We start from the raw sequence: 14,665 nt of genomic DNA, 5'->3' as shown, positions 1-14,665 counted from the left end.
TGAAATATATTAATTTAAAGTTGTTTTTTTAATATCCAAGTAATTCAATGTTAAATTGATTATTTTCCCCTATTCATTTAACAAAAAAAAAAACAAAACAAAAAAAAACCACACATTTGAACCTGTTACCCACATTTTATGCACAACCCTGTTACCCAAACCTGTTCCTGGTAAAAAAACTGGACCATCCCATTAATTGTGAGACCCAGGTTGCACGTCTTCTTGTTTCCTGCAGAATAACCTTCAGACAGGCAAATATTCTTACTCTATTTTCTCAGTTTACACACAAAAAATGGATATGGCTGCATGGATAGAGCTTGATCATTCACCTCCGTCACCAAAAATATTGTTAGAAAAAAATTGTGCACCTGTCAAGCTGAGCACTCCTGAGCTGAATTCCAGGTTAAATTTGCAACCCTTTTTTTTTTTTAACCTTCAGCTATTTTAATGAAAATGACATGAAAATGGCTTGAAACCACTTTAATGAAGCCTTTTGGTTTAAACAGATTTTCAGCGTTGCCTTCCGCCATATGTTTTTTATTTTAGTGCATTAATATAAGCGCGATGAGAAATATGACCTCTGTGTTCAACCCTGTTACCCACCTTTCACCTTTCAACCCTGTTTTTCCTTAAAGTAGCTTAAATTTAGCAGCTCATGCTAACAGGAGTGTCGGTTATAACGGTCATTAGCCACAAGGAAGAAAAGCTGCGCTGCTCGTGAGAAACTGGAAGTTTACACATCTCTTGCTAGAAAACGATGAATATACTATTATTAATAGTGATAATACACCACCCAAAAGTTGGTGCCAGGGTTGCAAAGTGCTGCTCATTTCAGAGAAAAGCGTTTTAACAGCCTCTGGCGTGAAAACATTTCTGCAGGAACCAAAGGAAAAAGAACATGTTTAAAGAGTTTCAAGGCCTAAAATGCAGTCGCTGTACGGACAGGCCAACAGTAACCCGTTTGAATGTGCACAGTTGATGAGTTACAGTAATAAATGTAACATATTGTTGTTAAATTAACACTTCAGATTTCTCACTGTAATTAAATTTACATTGGGCTGTTTAACACGAGCTCCAACAGCGATGATGGTGGTCGACAGCGCCCTCCTGTGGCGAACATCCCGGGGTGGGAATCGGGCTCCGGTGTAACCTCGGCGGTGGACACAGCACCTGAAGAGCGTGTTTGTTGGTGAATGTGCGTGTCCGTTGCTGTGTTAAGCCTGTTTGCTCTGTTTCGGCGCTGACTGAATGTCTGCAGCTCGCTTCTCAAAGCCCTGCGTGTTTACCGTCCGCGGCTCTTCTGCTTTACAGAAGGCGCAACACCGCGCGTCTCCGTGCTGGAGCGCCTCCGGCTCCACACGGTCTCACTGAGCGCGGTCCAGTCGAGTTCAGACCCTGTCGTACGGTTTTAGACCCTGTTGTCGGAGAGCGGCTTCCGTCCAGCTGCGATGGCCGAGTGGTTAAGGCGTTGGACTTGAAATCCAATGGGGTCTCCCCGCGCAGGTTCGAACCCTGCTCGCAGCGACGCGCCTTGTTTTTAACCGCGTAAACATCTGAGTGAGGAAAGCTCGTCTCACACCAGTGGACCAGGGGCCCACCGGGCGAGCGCGCCGCACCAGCTCGTATTGCTCAGAAGAAAAAGGATTAGGGTCCCTACAAAACCGTCACCTGTATTTAAGTCCGTTTTTTTGTACAAGACTGCAAGGACCGGATGTCTGCGTGAAGTGGAGAATGACGAGAAACGAAATGGCGAGATGCTAAAAGTCAGAGAAAAGCGTCTGAAAATAAATATGGAGAGTTTTTCTGTTGAGCACCAGCTTTATTAGAGAAATAAAATGTGCTTTCCATTATAGGTCGGCTGTTATTATTCTCAAAAACCCATTGCATCCAAAATGATGCATCGATTTGGAACGAACCTCTTCCATTTCTGCGCGGGCGAAAAACCCAATTAACGTTTGTACAAATTTAGGGGTTTGTCTTCCTGATTTTCATTTTCGAAGTTGTTGTAATTTCTCGCCGTCACCTGTCGGTGTCGCTGTTTGGCGACATTGAGTGCAGACACAAATTTGCTTATCTTTCGTTTTCAGCTTTCACATTTAATACGCAGATAGGACGAACAACAGAAAAGCGAAATAAGGGCAGGTTTAGAAACGATCATAGATTAAATCGATTACCATTTGAGTTGCCGCTGGAGTTCATCCTGAACTGCTGAGGAATTACACAAAGAGGGTCACCAAAGGGTTAATTAGCCTTATAGCCATTGAGACCCTTTGGATGGAGGCCAAACCCTGAAATATAAACGGCCGGGCGGCGGAGTGTTTTTCCCTCTCAGGGTCGCCTTCGTGTTGGACTGTGTCTGTCGGCGCTCACTGATCAGCACTGAAGTAAGTAGGCAAGTCACGTTAATGTTAGAAAAGGCTTTCGTGAGCAGCTCAAAGTATTAGCTTAAAAGTTAGCACTAATTGCTATTTTCGTTCCTGCAACGTGAAGTCTGCTCAGGTCGATTCGCCAGTTGGAGCAAAGCAAGTACAGTACAGTACAGTACAGTACAGTACGGGCTACACTGGGCTGGAACTGGCAGTGGCCTGTTTTTATTGCACAGCTACGAATCGGGCTGCACGTCTGACCAGGCGGGTTCATGTGAACACAGACTCTTTAATCCCTAGTATTACTTGGGAACTGTGTTTGTGCAGATCTGAGGGTCTGTACAAAGACTGGATTACTGGAAAGTGCTTTTCTCCATGAGCAACGGATTAAGGCCTCCTAAGAATCTTAACAGCCAGTGATCACACGATGAGAGCAAACTGCACTATAGTTCGCTCCCGTGGGCTGCGTGTCAAATCAGTGTGGATGAATGATATGCAGTGCACAGATACCTTATCAATGCTTAACTGCACTTACAGATAGTTAGGAGTGATAACTGTAGCTGCAAACGTGCACTCATCCACCCTCATCGGCTGAAACAAGTGGCACATTGAGTTTACTACAGTGCGAGCATGTGCATCATTTCTTAAAGAGTAATCTTCATGAGTAATAGTGTATGGACGTGATGTCTAATTCAAATAAAAAACAGCCTGTTATGTTGTACAACTTCACTAAATTTGTAACACCACTGAATATAACGCTGATGAGAAAATTACTAAAATCTGAGCTTTTCTAAAATGCAGTCCACTTCCACTTTGGATCCAATGCCACGTCGTACACAGAACGTTACAAATAGTGCATTAATATTGTTCATTTAGTTCAATTCTAAAATCACGTAATGCCTTATCTGTGGTGCTACTCATGCAATTTGTGCGAGAGGTGAAGAGCAAAATTTAGCCAAATTAATCAGAAATATAGAAAGAGACTATCTTTCTTTGAGACATCCATACAAAGACATTCATTTTATGGTTTATTCCTATTTTGAGCCCCTTTAAATTGCTTCAAAGTATTCTCCACCTTAGTGCTAGAATGACCCATTAAATATCACACATCACCACAAATACACCCAAAATGTGTAAATTGAAAAACCACATGATGTGAATGTTACGTGTGTGATTTATGTAGAAAAGATGTACAGCTCTGAATGTAGTGCATCGCTTTTTAAGTATATTTTTAAGCACACAAACCTCACATTATCTAAATTTTTATGTGCTCCAGGGTATATTTCATGATCTCCTGCAGTCCTATGCACGTCTATGTTATTCTCATGTTATTGGCAGGTTGAGGATGTCTGGTCTTGGCAAGCTGCGGGTCGCTGTGATCGGGGCTGGAGCGGCGGGCCTGTGTGCTGCACGCCACATCCTTGCACGACAGGACCTTTTCACCCCTCCAGTGGTGTACGAGCTCACCAAATATGTAGGTGGCACCTGGGTGTACGAGGACCGGGTGGGACACTACGACAATGGGCTACCCATCCACAGTAGCATGTACAGAGATCTCAGGTAAAGTGTCTGTTACGCTGGTGCATTGAAAAATGTGACCCATTGATTGTACTTCATTCAAATGTATACATACTTCAGTTCCACATGAATGCAGAGTAGGTAAGCTGAAAGACACAATTGCATTATTTTAATTTTTTTTTTCTTTTGGAAATCATTTACACATTTGAAGTCAGTAACATTTGTACATTGCTATATTCCTTGTACTAAGGTCCTGTTGCTGGATCCAGACATTCATATGTATTATTTTTTAGTAGTTACTAAATACTTCATATCCGTGAATAACATTCCTGAACAATCCTTTTTTGATACTTTCTTTTCAATACAAAAAACTTTGAAGATGTATATTGCAATGAATAGCGTAAAAAGGCCCTACATGTTAAGGAGGAACGTCCCAATAATATGAAAACTGGTTGACAGTGGCAAAAAGACTTACATTGTAGTTAATGTCTTGAAAGAAAGAAACAGGGTTTTAAAGAGTTTATTTGATTCTTCTCATATGACAGAACCAATATTCCCAAAGAGGTGATGTCATTCCCTGACTTCCCCTTTGCGGCGCATCTTCCTTCATTTGTCCATCACACAGAGGTGCGGAAATACCTTGAACAGTACTGTGACCACTTCCGCCTCTGGGACCACATACGGGTACGGCTTCAGCACAGATACAGCCAGTTTGTGTATCCATGTGAGCCATTCTCTGTAGCATGTGTTTCTAAGCAAAATGAGGACAGTTCGAGGGAAATGTTTCAAATGTAAATGTATTTCATTAGATCAATTATGAATTTAATTGCTCGTCATCTGTCCAACAGTTCTTCCTGTCTTGCAAGCAAGGTGTGTAATTGTACTGTCATCCACCTTATTATTGCTGTAGCTTGTTCTAAGACTGTGGGTTTATACAGAGGTGGAAAATTCTGACAACTTTTTGAAAAATAATCTGTAAGTGTAGTCTGAAAACTTGCTGGAGGAGTGTGGAATATTTTTTTAAAATACGTAACAGTGAATATTATGTAGCATTTGTACAATGAGTGTAAACATGTACACGGATCTTCTGGCAAACCTCTTTCAGTTTGGCACCATGGTGGATACAGTGAACCCAGTGAAAGAGGAAAGTCGTTGGAAAGGTTTGGCTTGGGACGTCACCACAAGCGATGGCGTAGACCGGAGCTTATCCATCAAGGAGCGCTTTGATGCTGTTATGGTGTGTAATGGGTACGTACTGCCTTTTTTAAATGTGTAAGCTTAAAATTGAATAAGAGCCATGTATCAGAATACTCAGAAGGAATTATGGTAGAATATGCCGTGAGACGCACGATAGGAGAAAAGATATTTCACCGTCTTCCTCACAAATTTATATAGGAGCCTTGCACTTTGTTTTAGGAGGCAGTTGTCAGATGTGCAAACAGATGTATACTTGTAGAGCAAAGGTTAACTGATCAGTTTTTAGTTTTTCAAAAAGAGAGATGCAATATTCTGGGTTGCCAGTTTATCACATACACTTATCATATATGAGCATATTTTAGGTTTACATTTACTGAATGTAGCCTGTCTGTTTCTATGCACAATTTATCAAGTATAGCTTTTGATTTTGTTCAGAAAGTTTAACCAACACTGCTTATGTACCTGATATACCCTCATAACCTGCACTGACTTTACCAACATGCCACTACCATAAGTCAGTGTCCCTTCTTTACTGAAAATGGTAAACCACTCAAATAATATTAAATAATAATATACCTGAGGTCACATATGAAAAGATGCTAATTCTGTCTGTTAATTCTACACTTACAATAAATATCAATAAGAATGTACTGACTGTTGGGTTGCTATGACGTTGCTATGACAGTTCTTTCTTGTGAGTTTGAGATAATATTGGCTAAAAAGCTTGGGTTAAACCCAGAAGTTAAAAGTAACTCTAAAAGTTAAAATGAGTTCCAGCATCTTTTTATTTAGCTAGCTCAGGTAACTCAATGTCTTACACCACCAATAAGGAGTTTTAATGAGAGTTTTAATAACAATGTAATGCTTTTTAGCCATCATTACATGCAGAATTTTAGTTGGACAAAAGTGAATCTCAAACTTTCCAGTTAACGAAAACATTCAAGACACAGTTTGTTAGTTCATATAATAATAGTATGGGAGGGGCAGTAGTAGGGGTTCGGTGCGTTGTGGATCGGGCAGTGTCCGAAGGCGTGGGCCTTGGCATTCTGATCCTCGGTTGCTGAAACTGGCTTTTGGAACTTGGAACGTTACCTCACTGGCGGGGAAAGAGCCTGAGTTGGTGCGCGAGGTTGAGAGATACCGGCTAGATATAGTCGGGCTCACCTCAACACACAGCTTGGGCTCTGGGTCCAATCTCCTTGAGAGGGGCTGGACTTTATTCTTTTCTGGAGTTGCCCATGGTGAGAGGCGGCAGGTGTGGGCTTTCTCATAGCCCCTCGACTCGGTGCCTGTATGTTGGGGTTTTCTCCGGTGGACGAGAGGGTAGCTTCCCTACGCCTTCGGGTTGGGGAACGGGTCCTGACTGTTGTCTGTGCTTATGCACCGAATAGCAGTTCAGAGTACCCAGCCTTCTTAGAGTCCTTGGGAAGGGTGCTTGAAAGTGCTCCTCCTGGAGACTCTATTGTCCTACTGGGGGACTTCAACGCTCACGTGGGCAATGACAGTGAGACCTGGAGGGGTGTGATTGGGAGGAATGGCCTCTCTGATCTGAACCCGAGTGGTGTTCAGTTTTTGGACTTCTGCGCAAACCACAGTTTGTCCATCACGAACACCATGTTCGAACACAAGGATGTCCATAAGTGCACATGGCACCAGGACACCCTAGGCCGCAGTTCAATGATTGACTTTGTAGTCGTGTCATTGGACTTGTGGCCATGTGTTTTGGACACTCGGGTAAAGAGAGGAGCTGAGCTGTCAACTGATCACCACCTGGTGGTGAGTTGGATCAGGTGGTGGGGGAAGATGCCGGTCAGACCAGGCAAGCCCAAACGTATAGTGAGGGTTTGCTGGGAACGTCTAGCAGAAGAACCTGTCAGATTGATCTTCAACTCACACCTCCGTCAGAACTTTGACCAGATATCGAGGGAGGTGGGGGACATTGACTCAGAATGGGCCATGTTCTGTTCCTCCATTGCTGAAGCGGCTGACTGTAGCTGTGGCCGTAAGGTAGTTGGTGCCTGTCGGGGCGGTAATCCTCGAACCCGGTGGTGGACACCCCAGGTGAGAGATGGCGTCAAGCTGAAGAAGGAGTCCTACCGGGCATGGTTGGCCTGTGGGACACCAGAGGCAGCTGGCAGGTATCGACAGGCCAAGCGATCTGCGGCTTCAGTTGTCGCCAAGGCAAAAACCCGTGTATGGGAGGAGTTTGGTGAGGCCTTGGAAAGTGACTTTAAGTCGGCTCCGAAAAGATTCTGGCAAACTGTCAGGCGACTCAGAAGGGGAAAGCAGTGTGCCACTAGCACTGTATATAGTGGAGATGGTGTGCTGCTGACTTCGACTGAAGACGTCATTGGGATGTGGAAGGAATACTTTGAGGACCTTCTCAATCCCACCGACACGTTCTCCAGTGAGGAGGCTGAGTCTGGGGACATGGGAATAGGCTTGTCCATTACTGAGGCCGAAGTCGCTAAGGTAGTTAAGAAGCTCCTTGGTGGCAAGGCTCCAGGGGTGGATGAGATCCGCCCTGAGTTCCTCAAGGCTCTGGATGTTGTGGGGCTGTCTTGGCTGACACGCCTTTTCAACATTGCGTGGACATCGGGGGCGGTGCCACTGGATTGGCAGACTGGGGTGGTGGTGCCTCTTTTTAAAAAAGGGGACCGGAGGGTGTGTTCCAACTACAGGGGAATCACACTCCTCAGCCTCCCTGGCAAGGTCTATGCAGGGGTACTGGAGAAGAGAGTCCGGCTTATAGTCGAACCTCGGATCCAGGAGGAACAGTGCGGGTTCCGCCCTGGTCATGGAACACTGGACCAACTCTTCACCCTCTCCAGGATTCTGGAGGGTTCATGGGAGTTTGCCCAACCAGTCCACATGTGCTTTGTGGATCTGGAGAAGGCATTCGACAGTGTTCCCCGGGGTATTCTGTGGGAGGTGCTTCGGGAGTACGGGGTACATGGCTCTTTGCTACGAGCCATTCAGGCCCTGTACAAACAAAGCAGGAGTTTGGTTCGCATGGCCGGCAGTAAGTCAGACTCGTTCCCAGTGAGAGTTGGACTCCGTCAGGGCTGCCCTTTGTCACCGATTCTATTCATAATTTTTATGGATAGAATTTCTAGGCGCAGTCAAGGGATGGAGGGTGTCCGGTTTGGTGACCTCAGGGTTTGCAGATGATGCAGATGGTGACCCTGTTTGCAGATGATGTGGTCCTATTGGGGACATCAGGCCGCGAACTTCAGCTTTCGCTGGATCGGTTTGCAGCCGAGTGTGAAGCGGCTGGGATGAGAATCAGTACCTCTAAATCCGAGACCATGGTTCTCAGGCGGAAAAGGGTGGAGAGCCCTCTCTGGGTCGGGGATAGGCTCTTGCCTCAAGTGGAGGAGTTCAAGTATCTCGGGGTCTTGTTCACGAGTGAGGGTACAAGGGAGCGGGAGATTGACAGGCGGATTGGTGCTGGGTCAGCAGTGATGCGGGCTCTTTACCGGTCTGTTGTGGTAAAGAAAGAGCTGAGCCATAAGGCAAGGCTCTCGATTTACCGGTCGATCTACGTTCCCACCCTCACCTATGGTCATGAGCGCGAATACAAGCGGCCGAAATGAGTTTCCTCCGCAGGGTGTCTGGACTCTCCCTTAGAGATAGGGTGAGAAGTTCAGTCATCCGGGAGGGACTCGGAGTAAAGCCGCTGCTTCTTCACGTCGAGAGGAGCCAGCTGAGGTGGTTTGGGCATCTGGTTAGGATGCCTCCTGGACGCCTCCCTTGGGAGGTGTCACAGGCGAGTCCACCTGGGAGGAGACCCTGGGGAAGACCCAGGACACGCTGGCGCGACTATATCGCCCAGCTGGCCTGGGAGCGCCTCGGAATCCCCCTTGGAGAGCTGGTGGAAGTGGCTGGGGAAAGGGAGGTCTGGGCTTCATTGCTTAGGATGCTGCCCCCGCGACCCGAACCCCGGAGAAGCGGAAGATAATGGATGGATGGATATATAATTTAACTTTACCTGGCTAGAAATTGTGGCTTGTTGCAAGCCGCTTCCAAGTCATCTTTCTTTCATGTGTTCTTAGTTTAGAGCTGGGCCAGAGGCTGTCCTACAAGTACTAGCTGAGGTCAGCTGTGGCAAAACCAGGTCAAAATGTCCTACCATAGTTAATATGTATATGTAGCTCCTTACATAAAACCATAGGTAGAATGTTTTGATCACCTTATCAAGAAATGCTATTAGCATTGATAGTCTGTACTGAGTCTGTACAGTAGACTTTAAATATGAGTAAATTAACATCAAAAACAACAAAATGTCTGAAATATAAAGTTACTGTGCAATTGTGATTGATATGCATACATGCAGAAAGAACGAGTGATGGGTAGGACAGATTGTTAGGACACCACTGCTGATGCCATCTGACAATCTGTCAGCTGTGCCAACAGCAAAGTAGGAATTGAGCCAGATGATTTTGCTTCAATTTTTGCTTTGATTCAACAAACATGGCCATGTTTTGTGACGTTGGTTTAATTTTCTGACTTGTTGCTTCAATGGTGTGTAAAAATTTTTAAGCATAATTTATTGCCACCAATACAACCATTTCATTTGGACAAAATTGAATGTCAGACTTTCCAGTTAACAAAAACATTCCATACACAGTTTCTGTATTTTCCATTATTTACACTCCATGTGAAATTGATATAGAACACACTTATTTTTGTGGACTGCCATAACATTTGTTAAGAGCAAAACAACTGTCAGTATTGTAAATGACACCTATTGTGGTCTAAGCACTATGCGCATGGTGGAGCTCATAGAACACTATAGCCCTGTTTGAGCTGGATTAGTGTTACCAGAGGAGGTCCGGTAATTGTAATATGTGCTTGATTTGTCTGGTTGACTCATAGGGGATAAAGTATCTCTGTAATTTTCCCAAATTACCCCAAATAGCCCAGATTGAAACATCATTGTGCGGATATTTATGTCAGCATCATGAGACAAGCGGCACACTTCCAATGAGTAACAACACAAGCTAATGGGCTATTTACTGGCATATGGACTAGCATTAGGCTAGTAAACTGTGTTAAGAGTAACTCTGACTCTGGCAGCTTATAGGAGGTCATTTACTCTGGAATTATTATGTAGCGGATCTGTACAAACTATGGATGTGGCAGATTCGTACTGGATTAAATTCACCAAGCTTATCTGCAATCACTCAAATAACAACACATCCAGGTAATACTAATCCCGCTCGAATAGGGCTTATATTGGGCTTTTAGGTCCTTTATTTATAATAGAGGTGCAGCCTGAAAAGGAGATTTCACCAACTTTGTTTAATAAATCAAAATGCCTAGAAATCAATACAATGTTTGGACATCACTTGCATTTGCATAGTTGTTGAACTCGACAAACTAAATAATTCCACAGCAGTTTCCACCTATAATTTAGTCTCAAAGTGCACAAGAATTTAAATGACTGAACATTCGTTGTAGGAACAATGCTATCAGACTCCGCTACAGAGGTTTGGTTTCTGGACCGGTCACCTTTTTTACTGATTTTACTTTTTTACATTTTTTTACTGTTTTCATGTGTGTATGGTGGTCTCTTTTCATTGCTGGACATGGTAGAGGGTGCTGATAAGTTGGGTGGCAAAAGATGGGCTACTGTCAGTACTTGTAGTTGATAAAATGGCTATTAGTTTGTGTACTTTTAGTTTATGTAGTTTATAAATTGGCCATCAGGTTATTAGGCAGGTGCAAATATGTTGACTGCAACAAGATTTAATGTTTGTATCTAATAACTGTCTCTAACAAGTAAAGATATTAAGGTTGAACAAGCCCAACAACAATACATTGACTCAGTACTAATTTGACATAGCTACAACAGTAGCAAACTATAGTGACACTGAAGTGCCTCTGCTTTTTTGATGATTTTGATAGACATTTCTATGACCCTTACATCCCTGCCATACCTGGATTGGAGAAGTTCAAAGGTATGTGTACCTGCAGTACACTGAAGTGTTATGTAATACAGACATATGGAGTTTATAGGAAAAAAAGTAATCTTTTCAGTTGGAACTTGCTTTATCAGTATTAATTGAATTTTTTCTGTCAGCCTTTGTGATGTGGGGTAGGATTGGACTGGATGTAACTATGAGTGTCATTAAACAGCTCATTGGCCAACTAAAATTCTAATCCAGTCCTTCATTATTAGAACTTCTAGCCATAAGGTCTTATCTTATCTCAGATTAATTGGCCTCCGATCAATGTGATCATGTAATGATTAACCCAGAATGGAGTGATCTTCCAACCCCACTTGGATGTGCCTAGGCAGGAGCTTAAAATGTGGCATTCCTTGAACATCTGAGGAAAACATGTCACAACAACACCAAAATAGACAAAGCTGATTTATGTTTGAGCTGCACTTATTAGCCTTTTCTGTGCAGAGAATCTCTCAAAAGTATGTAACTTGAAAACGGAAACTTAAGAATCCGTTTTGATTTGTTATGTCTGTTGTAAATTTGTAAATTTATACGTTTAGGGAAGGTATGTTTAAAAAATATATATTGTTTTGGTGACCAACACTATTATGTGTATTGTGTGTAGGAATGCTGATGCACAGCCATGATTACCGCAGCGCAGAACCCTTTGAGGGGAAATCAGTGGTGCTGTTGGGTGCTGGTCTTTCTGGACTAGACATCTCTATGGAGCTGTCTAGTGTCAATGCTAAGGTGTTTTCACTTGTACATCTGTTCTGTAGTGCTGTACCAAGCCGTGTATGAATGTGCGACCTATGGTGTTTCATGTCTTGTTTTTTCATTTCTCATAATGTTTTATGAAAATTGAATAGAAGTAAAACTAGAAAAAAGTGCATCAACGAGCATAATTTAAAAAATACAATTATAATACACAATTTATCTATCCATGCCCCACTCATTCATATTTTCTTTCCTTTAGTAACTGTTTCAAAGTTGAACAAATGTTGCACAAGAATCCCATTCAGCCTCATAAATTTAGATCTGATTGTAGATTAGCTGCATATTGAGTTTCTAGTTTTAATCGCTGCACTACCAAACTGGACTATGGTGTTGTTTGACCTTTTCACATGGGTACAAACTAAATGTCATTTCAATTTAATGATGTACACTAAATTTTGACAAAAACTGAGCTCTGGGCTATAATTTCTCATTAAGCACAATTGGATTTTTGCCAGTGTTCTGTAAAGCTTGTCCAACCTAGCAACAGTTTCTGTGAAAGAACACATTTGTAGGTGGCTCACAAGCAGGTCAGTTAACTCTGTGTTCTTCAACCAGGTGATCCTGAGTCATGGCCAGCAGCCCCTGACTTGCCCCCTTCCCCCAGGTGTGGAGCAGGCTCCTCCAGTAGCCAGAGTGCTGGATGATGGCACTCTGGAGTTTAAGGATGGAAATCAGGCGATGCCAGAAGTGTTTTTGTTCTGTACGGGCTACAACTTTACCTTCCCTTTCCTGAATAAAGAAGTGGGGGTACAAGTGAAGGATCACCTGGTCTTTCCGCTCTACAAGTTTCTGATACCACCTGCCTACCCATCACTTTTCATAGTGGGCATCTGCAGAGCCATATGCCCCTTCCCTCACTTCCATGTTCAGGTGAGTCACATGGTGAAACTGAGTGCTCACACAATGTGTAAACTATGAAGCCATAGTTTGGCTCCACGCTCCTGCGTTTTTCAACCTAATCTCAATCAGAATCAGAATCAAGCTTTATTGGCCAGGTATACACATATAAGGAATTTGGTTTTGGTAACAGGAGCTCACAGTGCACAGTACCAGACAGACATTCACATGTAGTAAATAAAATAAAATAATTTCAAATATAACAAAATTAAATAAAACATGTATTCCTACCATCACTCACTCAGAGACACACACACACAGTCAAACCTGTAAACCATACAATGTGCAAAGTATGGGTCTAAAGTTAAAGTGCTGAGTGCAGCAGCAGTTAAAGGGCGTATAGTGGCAGAGAAAGGGATCAATGAGGTCACAGTCAGATAAGTGGCGTAATATGGCAGGTAAGATGCAAGAAAAAACACTGGTTTGAGACGGCAGTTCAGGGGATGGAGTTGAGTTTGATACTATATGCCAGTATAGTGTCTGTGTCTGTAACGTAGTCTGCAGCACTTGCCTTGGCTTCTCATATAAGTGCGTTTTGAGTCCAATAGGCATTTGGTTCTTCTATTAAATTCAGGGAAATGTATCTATATTATTATGATTTCTTTTTAAAGTTCATTTTTAGTTCTGTGATATTTATGGTTATCATTATGCTTTTAAGTCCTGTGCACATAAGTACTGCTTCACAACTGACATAATTTATGCCATATAAATCCCAGATTGCTGACCAGAATGCTCTTTTGTACATTAGTTGCTGCATAAATTAAACAGTTTTATTGTTCATTTTAGCTAAACAAGGTTGTAGGAACCACTGTTTGGTGCATAGCATTTAGTAGAACTAGCAACGAAACTTACTGTGTCTGGCCGAATGTATGTAGTTCCCTGATATTTCTCGTTTTTGAGGAAGAGGAAATGCAGGTGTCTTTACTGAGCAGCAACTTAAAACTATTTCTGTTACTCTGTCAGCTTATTGGTGTAAAGATGGTCATTTGTTTCTGTTAATTGTACTGTACACATAGAATCATGGCTTTTGCTTATCTTTCTCAATGTGTTTGTCTTCTTGCTACTTTTCTCACTTCTCCTTTCCTCTTTCGTCCCCTCTCAGTCTCAGTTCATCATGTCCGTGCTGGAGGGTTCATTTCCCCTCCCGTCACGTGAGGAAATGGAAAAGGATATCGAGTTGGACATAGCAGCCCGTCGAGCTCGCGGGATTGCCACCCGCCACATCCTGAAGCTGGACTCAGAGCAGTGGGCTTATAATGACCATCTAGCCCAGTTGGGTGGGTTTGAGCCCCTTCCTCGCTACTGGAGCAACCTGTATGAGTCCAACAAGGTGTTCCGTGCCCGAGATATGCTCAACTACAAAACACACAACTACGCTGTCCTCAATGAGACAGATTGGATGGTGCAGAATCTACAAGGCCAGCAGTTGCCCAAACCACAACTTAAACATATGTAATTGTATTAACATGGCCTTTTACTAGACTCTCTTACTGCCAATACTGGAGCAAGGCGATTGCTTTATTTTGGCATATGGCATCAAGCAAAGTTCACAAGTTATTGATCTCAGTCATATAGATTAGGTTATGCAACAAGTGCTCTTAACAGAAACACCCCCAGTTTCCCTCAGAGTTTCTCCTGCTTTATGGTGCTAAGCACTTTTTAAGTGTTTTATATAAGCTGATTTAGACAACTATTTGTCACTAGTTGACTTACAAATATCATCTGGAATTACCACAGTTTTACGCCAAGTCCTGTCCTGCAGTCTAGGTTTAAAGAGGTTTTGTGTTGCTCATTTGCATTTTTAAAAAAAATAAATAAAACTAAGCAAAGGTGCTGCTGTAACTTTCTGTTTCCTGCATTAAACAATAAATGCAATGCTCTGTTTATTGGGCGATTCTGCAGTTACTCATTATTGGGCTTAAGAGAAATGAGTGTAGTGTTCATGTGCTAGCAGTGTCC

The 14,665-nt window shown here is 43.0% G+C and overlaps 1 protein-coding gene and 1 non-coding gene across 2 annotated transcripts; both read left to right on the top strand.

Moving 5' to 3' along the window:
* Positions 1-1,442: 1,442 nt before the first annotated feature.
* trnas-uga lies at positions 1,443-1,524 on the top strand. Its single transcript has one exon. It is a non-coding gene; the product is annotated as a tRNA-Ser (tRNA).
* Positions 1,525-2,030: 506 nt separating this feature from the next.
* Positions 2,031-14,592, top strand: zgc:77439 (uncharacterized protein LOC378987 homolog). Its single transcript, XM_017724906.2, has 8 exons — positions 2,031-2,384; positions 3,705-3,926; positions 4,430-4,568; positions 4,990-5,132; positions 10,992-11,044; positions 11,658-11,782; positions 12,365-12,679; positions 13,809-14,592. Exons 2-8 carry the CDS (start codon positions 3,712-3,714, stop codon positions 14,160-14,162), a joined length of 1,344 nt encoding a protein of 447 aa, XP_017580395.1. The 5' UTR covers positions 2,031-2,384; positions 3,705-3,711; the 3' UTR covers positions 14,163-14,592.
* Positions 14,593-14,665: the final 73 nt, after the last annotated feature.

The sequence above is a fragment of the Pygocentrus nattereri genome, chromosome 2 (assembly GCF_015220715.1).
Source record: "Pygocentrus nattereri isolate fPygNat1 chromosome 2, fPygNat1.pri, whole genome shotgun sequence".
Taxonomy (NCBI): Eukaryota; Metazoa; Chordata; class Actinopteri; order Characiformes; family Serrasalmidae; genus Pygocentrus; species Pygocentrus nattereri.
This window is presented reverse-complemented; position numbering and strand designations above follow the sequence as displayed.

Bases quoted from the DNA above. Each gene is read 5' to 3' on its own strand.
- zgc:77439 (XM_017724906.2), top strand. From the start codon at position 3,712: ATGTCTGGTCTTGGCAAGCTGCGGGTCGCTGTGATCGGGGCTGGAGCG. The intron at 4,569-4,989 runs GTACGGCTTCAG...AACCTCTTTCAG, and splicing joins GCCTCTGGGACCACATACGG to TTTGGCACCATGGTGGATAC. The intron at 5,133-10,991 runs GTACGTACTGCC...TGATTTTGATAG, and splicing joins GCTGTTATGGTGTGTAATGG to ACATTTCTATGACCCTTACA.